This window comes from Mandrillus leucophaeus, unplaced genomic scaffold, assembly GCF_000951045.1.
Source record: "Mandrillus leucophaeus isolate KB7577 unplaced genomic scaffold, Mleu.le_1.0 Scaffold21, whole genome shotgun sequence".
NCBI lineage: Eukaryota > Metazoa > Chordata > Mammalia > Primates > Cercopithecidae > Mandrillus > Mandrillus leucophaeus.
In genome coordinates, this window is record NW_012102143.1 from 6413468 (window position 1) to 6421967 (window position 8500).

An 8500-nucleotide genomic window follows, 5' to 3' on the forward strand; every position below is an offset into this window, starting at 1 on the left:
TTGGGGTTCATTTTTGTTTATTATTTGTTGCTTCTACCAAAAGCTCTTTATGAGGGCACTCTGAGCCCTGCTCTGAGGATCTGAAAGGCACACACACTCACAGTGTGAAATCCAAAAGGAGCCGCCTGAATCACATTGCCTCTTACTGAAAGCCTTAGTCCGCTGCAATGTGAAGATGGATGTGACTAGGAGGAGTGGCGCAGGAGACTCACATCAGAGGAGCTGCTCCTGTCAGACCAACATCCTCCTCTCCTGATCCCATCAGGAATCTTCAGACAAAACCACCCTGATGAGGACATTTGGCAAAAGAATGGAAGATGTCCTTAGGAGAGTTCCAGACAGGGTCATGACGGAAAATACAGGATGCCCAGTTAGCTTTAAATTTCAGATCAACAATAATCTAGTAAAAGTATGCCCCCATGCAACATTTGGGACTTACACTAAAAAAATTAGCTGTTGATCTTGTGAACGCAAAATATCTGAGACAGGTCTCAGTCAATTGAGAAAGTTGATTTTGCCAAAGTTACGGACACACCCATGACACAGCCTCAGAAAGTCCTAAGACTTGTGCCAAGGTGGTTGGGGGAACAGTTTGCTTTTATACATCTTAGGGGGACATGAGACATCATCAGTATGTGTAAGATGTACCTCAGTTCGATCCAGTAAGGTGGGACAACTCTTAAGTGGGGGCTTCCCGGTTATAAGTAGATAAGAGGCAAAAGGTTACATTATTTTGAGTTCTTGATCAGCCTTCCACTGAATACACAATTTAGTCTGGCTCAGTGAGTCTGCGTTTTGACTTAAGCAACAGGGGAGAGGAAGCAATCCGATCTGCAGGTGAGCTTCAGAGGGATGACTTGGAATAGAATGGGAGGCAGGTTTGCCCTAAGCAGTTCCCAGCTTGACTTTTCCCTTTAGCTTAGTGTTTTTGGAGTCCCAAGATTTATTTTCTTTTCACAATCTGAAATTCAAAGCTCCCTGGGTATGCTGCTTTTTAATTTGCACAGTCTGGCAGCCCTAGTCCCAGAGCCCTGGAATGGCATACTGGAGGTGGCCGTGCAGTCCCAGCGTCCCCGACCAAGCGTGCATAGAGAGCATCCATCCTTACATCCAGCTGACACATGCCCATGCTCCTCCCTGTGGATGGAGGTTAAACAATAACATAAAGTTTCTTCTTTGTCCTCTAGATATTTCTCCCTCGAGTGGCTGGGAAACTTGGCAAGAGACCAGAGGACCCAAATGCAGACCCTTCAAGTGAGGCCAAGGTATGTGTTACTCCATCCAAACCCAGACAGCGCACGAAGGCGGAAGACTGCACCCCTTTCCAGCAGTGTGGCAAGTCCACGGGGTGGCGGAGCTCCTGTGTCTGCAAAGCTGCCCACACAGCTGCAGTGCCCACACAGCTGCCACAACACCGTGGCAACTCCCATGGGTTGACTTCCTCGGTGGCACACACTGAGCTGGGTTTGTGTAGATGCATTTGTTGAAAATCCAAGAAAGCCCAGAAGGGGAGTGGGAAAGTGAGACGGGAAAGGAAGGAAGCAAGCATCGGACATGAAGCAAACCCACACAGGCTGACTGTGGCTCAGTCCTCCTGGGGGCTCTGGAGACCATGCAGTTCACACCCCAGAGTTAATTCCGTGTAGGAGCAAGGCCAGCAGCACTTATCCCTTCCACACCCGTCAGTCCTGAGTAAGGGCCAGGCCCTGGGCCACACACATTCCCAGGCACTTCTGCCCGTGCCTGAACAGGCACAGCGGGCCAGTGGCCTGGGGACTGTCTCCATCTGGGAGACCGAGGCGCTGGCTGCCGAAGGTGGAAACACCCAGGAGCCAGTGCGCTCAAAATGGCACAAGGACTTGCGGAGGTGTGAGCGGGACCCACAGATGGCAATGCACAGAGGGCAGAGCCAGCCTGGGAGGGAGGAGCTCCCTGCGTTCAGGTGGAGTGGTTAGGAGTAGGATGAGGGGTGCCATGGCCAGCACCCCAGGAGGAATGGGCTTCAGCTTCAGGCGCTACCTGCAGCCCATTGCCGCAGGGAGCCTCGAGGAACACCTAGCCACTCCTCATCACAACCCTGGCAGTTCCTCACAGTGACACGCAGTGTTTTCAAAAGTCCATCTTTCCACATGATGTTTACAGCACGCAGCGGCTAGGCAGTGCTATTAACCCTGTTGTACTGATGAACCAACCAGTCAGCTCAGGGCAGTGGGTGAGCCTGATCCAGATCACAGACAGGAAGTGACAGCAGGGTCTCAGCCCAGGCCATGCCTGACACCCACACTCTTCTCTGGGGGGAGCCGCTTCCACCTTTGTCCCCAGAAGCCCAGCCTGACAGCTTCTGCAGCACCTCTGCGAGCCACCCACAAACCCAGCCAGGCAAAATCCCAGGGTGCCAGACACCAGGAGAAATTTCTAGGGGAATTAGGCCATTTGGCTGTCTCTTCACTTCCCTGAAAAGCCAAACAGAGAATGGATTTCTTATCGCATCGTAGCAAGGTAATCAACTGGAAAAGAGACAGGAGGAGAGGTGTGAGGACCAACAGTCACAGGGACCCGGGAATCATATTAGACACAATTGATCTTCTAGTATCCTTGTAAAGAGAGCTACAGGCCCACTTTACAGAGGAGGAGACCAAGGTTCAGACAGGATAAGAAGTGAATTAGCCGGGCACAGTGGCTCACACCTGTAATCCCAGCACTTTGGGAGGCCGAGGCGGGCGGATCACGAGGTCAGGAGATGGAGACCAGCCTGGCTAACATGGTGAACCCCATCTCTACTAAAAATACAAAAAACAAAATTAGCCGGGCATGGTGGCAGGCTCCTGTAGTCCCAGCTACTCAGGAGGCTGAGACAAGAGAATGGCATGAACCGAGGAGGCGGAGTTTGCAGTGAGCCAAGATCACACCACTGCACTCCAGCCTGGGTGACAGAGCGAGACTCCGTCTCAAAAAAAAAAGAAGTGAATGAATTGCCCACGTCTCACAGTGGTAAGGGGGTAGTGCTGGGATCTGAACCAGACCTGCAGGACAGAAACTTATACACCTTCTGCCATACCACCCGAATGTGGCAGCTCCGCCAAAGCTGAGCATCTCTTATTTCAGGCATTCAGTGCTTAATTTATTGAAAATGTCCATTCTAATGTTGCTAAAAGTTCAAATATTGCTAGAGAGCAGAAAACAGTGAGCCTGGTTAATTAGAAGCTGGAAGAGCAATAAGAAATCAAAAATTAGTTCACAATTCCCAAACATCACAATTGGATGAAGCCTGGAGACACTCTGTTTCTTCTAGGCAATGGCTGCGCCCTATCTTCTGAGAAGAAAGTTCAGTAATTCCCTGAAAAATCAAGGTAAGAGCCCTCTGCTCCCCGCACCCCCATGAGCCTGGGAAATGAGCTCCAGGGAGGAAAATGACCAGTCGCAGCTCTGTGTGTTTCTTCATAATCTGTGGGACATATCTCGTGTCCTGACTCCCAAAAATCGTTCCCAGTGCCACTTGGGTCACCCTCAGGACCCAGCACGTTGGTGTTCCAGACAGCTGGAACTTGCTGCTTTAAGCGTGCAAAGGTGGCCCTGGTGGCAGTGGTGATGGCGGTGGTGTTTCCATGTTTTTCTACATAAATTGTCCTAACATGGTACACAGTTTCTGGCCTTCTTACAGAAAGTACGGGTCATCATTTAGCCTTCCTTGAAGGCTTGGTGGTGACAGGGACATTAGCTTTGTCCTGGACTAATGGGATGTGAGGCCTCCCCAGCATGTGGTCAGGCTCTTGGGGTATCTGTGTGCTCATTTCATTCACTCAACTTGTGACCCAACCACTGCTTGCCGGAGGCTGGCAGCTCCTCTCCCCATTCAGAGCCCTGTCCTTCTGCTGTCAAGCTGTTTCAGGCCCCCAAGCATTGTTGCATTGATCTGTTGTCCCTGTTTTCTGAGCTTTGTCCTCACACACACCATCGTTCAAACTCTGCCACAGCTGCAGTACTAGCAGACAGTGTGTGTCCCTCCTCTGCTCACAAGCAATCCTGGGCTCCCAACTGCCTGCAGAATGAAGTGGGATTTCTTAGCATAGCCCTGCAGACTTTGGCCATTTGTCGCACACTGGAGTCAGCCGGCCCCCTACTACACCCACCTAAGGATGCACCTCCTTCCCATGCATGGAACAACACAAGCAGACGCTGGTTTCAGAGTGCGCCACACAAGCACGTGCCTCCACGCCTGGGTGTGCCCCCTCCCTGCCCATCTCTGTCCTGTGAAGTCCTCCGGGGCCAAGTATGAAGCCTCTCCCCTGGGGCTCTCCACCACCTCCCTGCAACACCCAGCACATTGATCCCTCTTTCCAGTCAGCTCGCTCCTTGGTCAGTCAGCCACCCACCTCCATGCCAGATCGCTCTTTGCACCCCCTGAGCTCCCAGCACACATTCTGGTCAATCCTGGGACAGAGCTGGTGCCCAAGGCCCTTTGGGGCTAATCCCAGATTCAGGATCACCAGCCAGGAGAGCGACTTTGCCAGAGATGACCCGCTAAGGAGCTGCCAGCAGGGGCTCCTGGAGATCCACGTGCTGGCTCTGAGGGGAGTTTCCAGCACGTCTCGTGGGCTGAAATCCAGGTGGAGATTCTTGTTTTGTTTTGTTTTGTTGAGACAGAGTCTCACTCTGTGGCCTAGGCTGGAGTGCAATGGTGTGATCTCAGCTCACTGCAACCTCCGCCTCCCGGGTTCAAATGATTCTTCTGCCTCCGCCTCCTGAGTAGCTGGGATTACAAGTGCCCACCACCATGCCTGGCTAATTTTTTATTTTAAGTACAGACAGGGTTTCACCATGTTGGCCAGGCTGGTCTCGAACTCCTGACGTCAGGTGATCCACCCACCTTGGCCTCCCAAAGTGCTGGGATTACAGGCGGGACCCACCATGCCCAGCCGAGAGGTTCATGTTTGTAGCAGGAGGACAAAGGGCGATTCCTTGCATCCTCTGTATGAATGGTTTCGTGAAGGGTAGACTCTGTCCTATCCAGAGACCTCACTCATGTCCAGTCCAAGGCCAGAATAGCTCACCCCCGGCCCCCTGATAGCCCACAGGCATTTCGGGGTCTGAACGGCAAAGTTGAGGCCTGACCTTCACATTTCTCCCAGCCATCATCACCACCCTCCGCCAAGAGTGGCCAAGGGGGCTTTTCACTGTCTACAGAGGCCAGCCCCACACACCGGCAGGTCCTCGGGCCTCCGTCCCAGGGTCTGCAGGGCCTCATGTGACTTCACTCCTCAGGAGTCATGATCCCTCAAGTTAAATGATTCCCTCCACAGAGGTTAGTCCTGGAGCAGGGACGGAGGGTCGGCAGGCCAGGCCAGATGACCCTGCAGAGAGAACAGCACAACAGGAGCATGCTGCTGAGCCAACTCCCAAAAGAGGAAAGGGACAAAGGCCTGGCTTGTAGCATGTGCCAGTTTCTGTGGCATAAATTCTCCCGCCCTGGCTGATCGCAAGTTCCCAGCTGATGTCACCGAGTGTGGGGTCAGGAAGAGGCGCACACAGTCAGCTCTCAGGAGCCCTGGCAACTGGCTCCAGTCAGGCAGGCCACAGAAGACATGCAAAAGTGAAGAAGGGCCTGCACCAGCCACCTGAACACGAACACTCAACCAGGATGTGAGGCCAGATGCCCCCAGTTACACAGCCATGGCCCTAGGAGGGGCCCCCGTGATGAGGGTCAGAGTCTGAGACCCCTTGGGCTGTTGCCGTGTCACAAAGGAAAGGCAAGGAATCTGGGTATGGTGGCTCACATCTATAATCCCAGCATCTCAGGAGGCCGAGGCGGGCGGATCACTTGAGGTCAGGAGTTGAAGACCAGCCTGGCCAACATGGTGAAACCCCATCTCTACTAAAAAATACAAAAATTAGCCAGGCATGGTGGTGCACACCTGTAGTCCCAGCTACTTGGGAGGCTGAGGCAGGAGAATCACTTGAACCCCGGAGGCGGAGGTTGCAGTGAGCTAAGATTGCGCCACTGCACTCCAGCCTGGGTGACAGAGCAAGACGTTGTCTCAAAGAAGCAGAAAAGAAAAGGAAAGGAAAAGGAAAAGACAGAGACCGCACACCAGTACTGTGCAACGGGCCTTTCTGCTGTTTCATTAGTGTGAGGATTCCTGGGGCCACAGTGAGGTAGAACGCTAATGCCTGCTCCAAAGCAAAGGAGAAAGAAGTTGGCAAAACTGTTTATTTGCATGAAACCTGAAATGTGAATGCCTTGTTAAAAATATGTGATGTGGAAACTTCTTAAAAAGGGATATGTCCATTTTTATTCTACCTTTTAAATGTCTGAGGAGGCCTAGGCACTTGTTTGGGCTAGGTATGTGATTGATAAAGCACCATCCCTCTCCCTGTTTTCCCCAAAGGCAAAGATGATGATTCTTTTGATCGGAAATCAGTGTACCGAGGCTCGCTGACACAGAGAAACCCCAACGGGAGGAAAGGAATGGCCAGCCACACCTTCGCGGTAAAGTTTTCTCTCATTCTCTGAGGAGTTTTTAAAATTCAGTGACCCATCAGATTTATGTGTTAATATTAAGTCTTCAGAGCAAAGAAAATGGAGCTAAACAAAACAAGGATTCAGACCAGAGAATCAAAGCAAAAAGTAAAGTCTTTGCCAACGAGGGCTTGAACATCTAAATACTCTGAAATTAGAAGAGTATCTTCTTGTGTTTTAGAGCTTTACATTTTCAAATACTTGCTGTCCACACACCCCATTGGATGAGGACCTGTGTCATTGACCCAAATTTATAGCTGAGAAAACAGAGGCAGAGAGAGGCTAAGTAAAACACCCCAAGGGAGTTCACCTAATATTGTGAAGAACGCAAACCCAGCGTTTGACCAACTTGTCCATGCGTGTATGTGTGTGGCTGCGTTCACTCCTGTGTGTATTTGTGTGCACTGTGTGCATGCCTGTGTGTTTGTGCACACCCCTGTGTAGGTACCTGCTTACACACCCAAGTGTGTGTGTTACCACAACGAAAGCACAGATTTATTGAAAAGGAAGTTCACTCCACAGAGTGGGAACAGGCTAGAGCCAGTGGCTCAGGAGCCTGGTTACAGAATTTTCTGGACTTTAAGTGCCCTCCAGAGGTTTCCCATTGGTTACTTGGTTATACCCTATGCAAATGAAGGAGTGGACCCAATCAATGTGATCGGTCGCAGGAGGCAACCCATCGGAGGCTGAAGGGAAGTTACAAATTTACACATGAAGACTTGGCCAATGACTTGTCTGATTGGTTGGGGGAGGGGACCAATCCGAGGTACTTTCCATTTTCATCTGAGATGCAGAGGAAAGGGGGCATAGCAAAGGGAGTAGCCGCTGGACTTTTTGTTCCTCGGGCATGGAGAGGTGGGGTTTTCATTTTGATTCAGTTCTAGGAAGTTTGCACGAATTGGCCTTAGGTTCCCTGCCTCCAGACCCTATTCTCTTGCCCCACGTGCGTGTGTGCACAAACATATAATCTAAGTTTGTGTCTACTGATGTGCACATCCATGTACACACCTGTGCATTTGTATGTGCACGCCCATGTGTGTCTGTGTTATATGCCTGTGTGTGTTTGTACTTTACAGAAACCTGTGGTGGCCCACCAGCCCTAACAGGGGACAGGACAGAGCAACAGAGCAGCCCTGCACTCTTTTCCCTCCACCACGGCCATCCTGTCCCTCATTGGCTCTGCGCTTACCACTGTACACAGTCACCATCCCAGTGAGAAACAAGGAGCACCCTCCACGCGGACTCCCCCTGCAAGAGGACAGCGACATTCAGTCCTGCACTGCTCATTTGGGTTTACTGATGACTCCTGGCCACCCCACCAGCCCCTCTCATCTGTGAGAAACAGCTAAGCTGCTGTGACGTCCCTTTAGGACAATGTTGTGTTAACCTTTGAAGGACACACAGAAGACCTTTATACTGTGATCTTGTACCCCTTTCACTCTTGGCTTTCTTATGTTGCTTTCATGAATGAAATGGAAAAAAAAGATGACTCAGTTAAGGCACCAACCATATGTGTATTCTTGATGGTCTATATCGGGGTGTGAGCAGATGTATGCTTATTTCTTGTGGGTGTGATTGGAAATTAGGCATCCAGACAAGTGACTGAACTAATGACCTGCTGAATAATGAGGGAGGAATAGACACCCCAGCCCCCACCCTACGGGCACCCACTCTGCAAGCTCCCATGTGATCTGTAAACCAGGGGAAATTACACTGTGGTCAAGGGCAGAGCCTGCACACGGCAGCAAGTGAGCATCTGATACATGCTCAGATGCCAGTGCAGAAAGCCTGCTGGGAGAGGGAGAGACAGCAGGCAGAGATCCAGATGGGCAGGGAAGAGGTCTGGTTCTAGCCTGGCTCTGCCACTCACTGCAACAGATCCAGTGGGGCAGAGGACAGAGGGTCACAACCAATGAGGAATGCCTGCCAAGGATGGGGGTGCAGAGGACAGAGGGTCACAACCAATGAGGAATGCCTGCCAAG

At 51.4% G+C, this 8500-nt stretch overlaps 1 protein-coding gene across 1 annotated transcript in view; it reads left to right on the forward strand.

Annotated features, from left to right (window-relative positions):
* MLPH (melanophilin) overlaps positions 1-8023 on the forward strand; it is an 86183-nt gene extending 78160 nt beyond the window's left edge. The window contains 4 exon segments of the mRNA XM_011980296.1: positions 1180-1265; positions 3293-3350; positions 6387-6487; positions 7594-8023. Of these exon segments, the coding sequence (XP_011835686.1) occupies positions 1180-1265; positions 3293-3350; positions 6387-6487; positions 7594-7620 (272 nt within the window). The 3' untranslated portion in view covers positions 7621-8023.
* Positions 8024-8500: the final 477 nt, after the last annotated feature.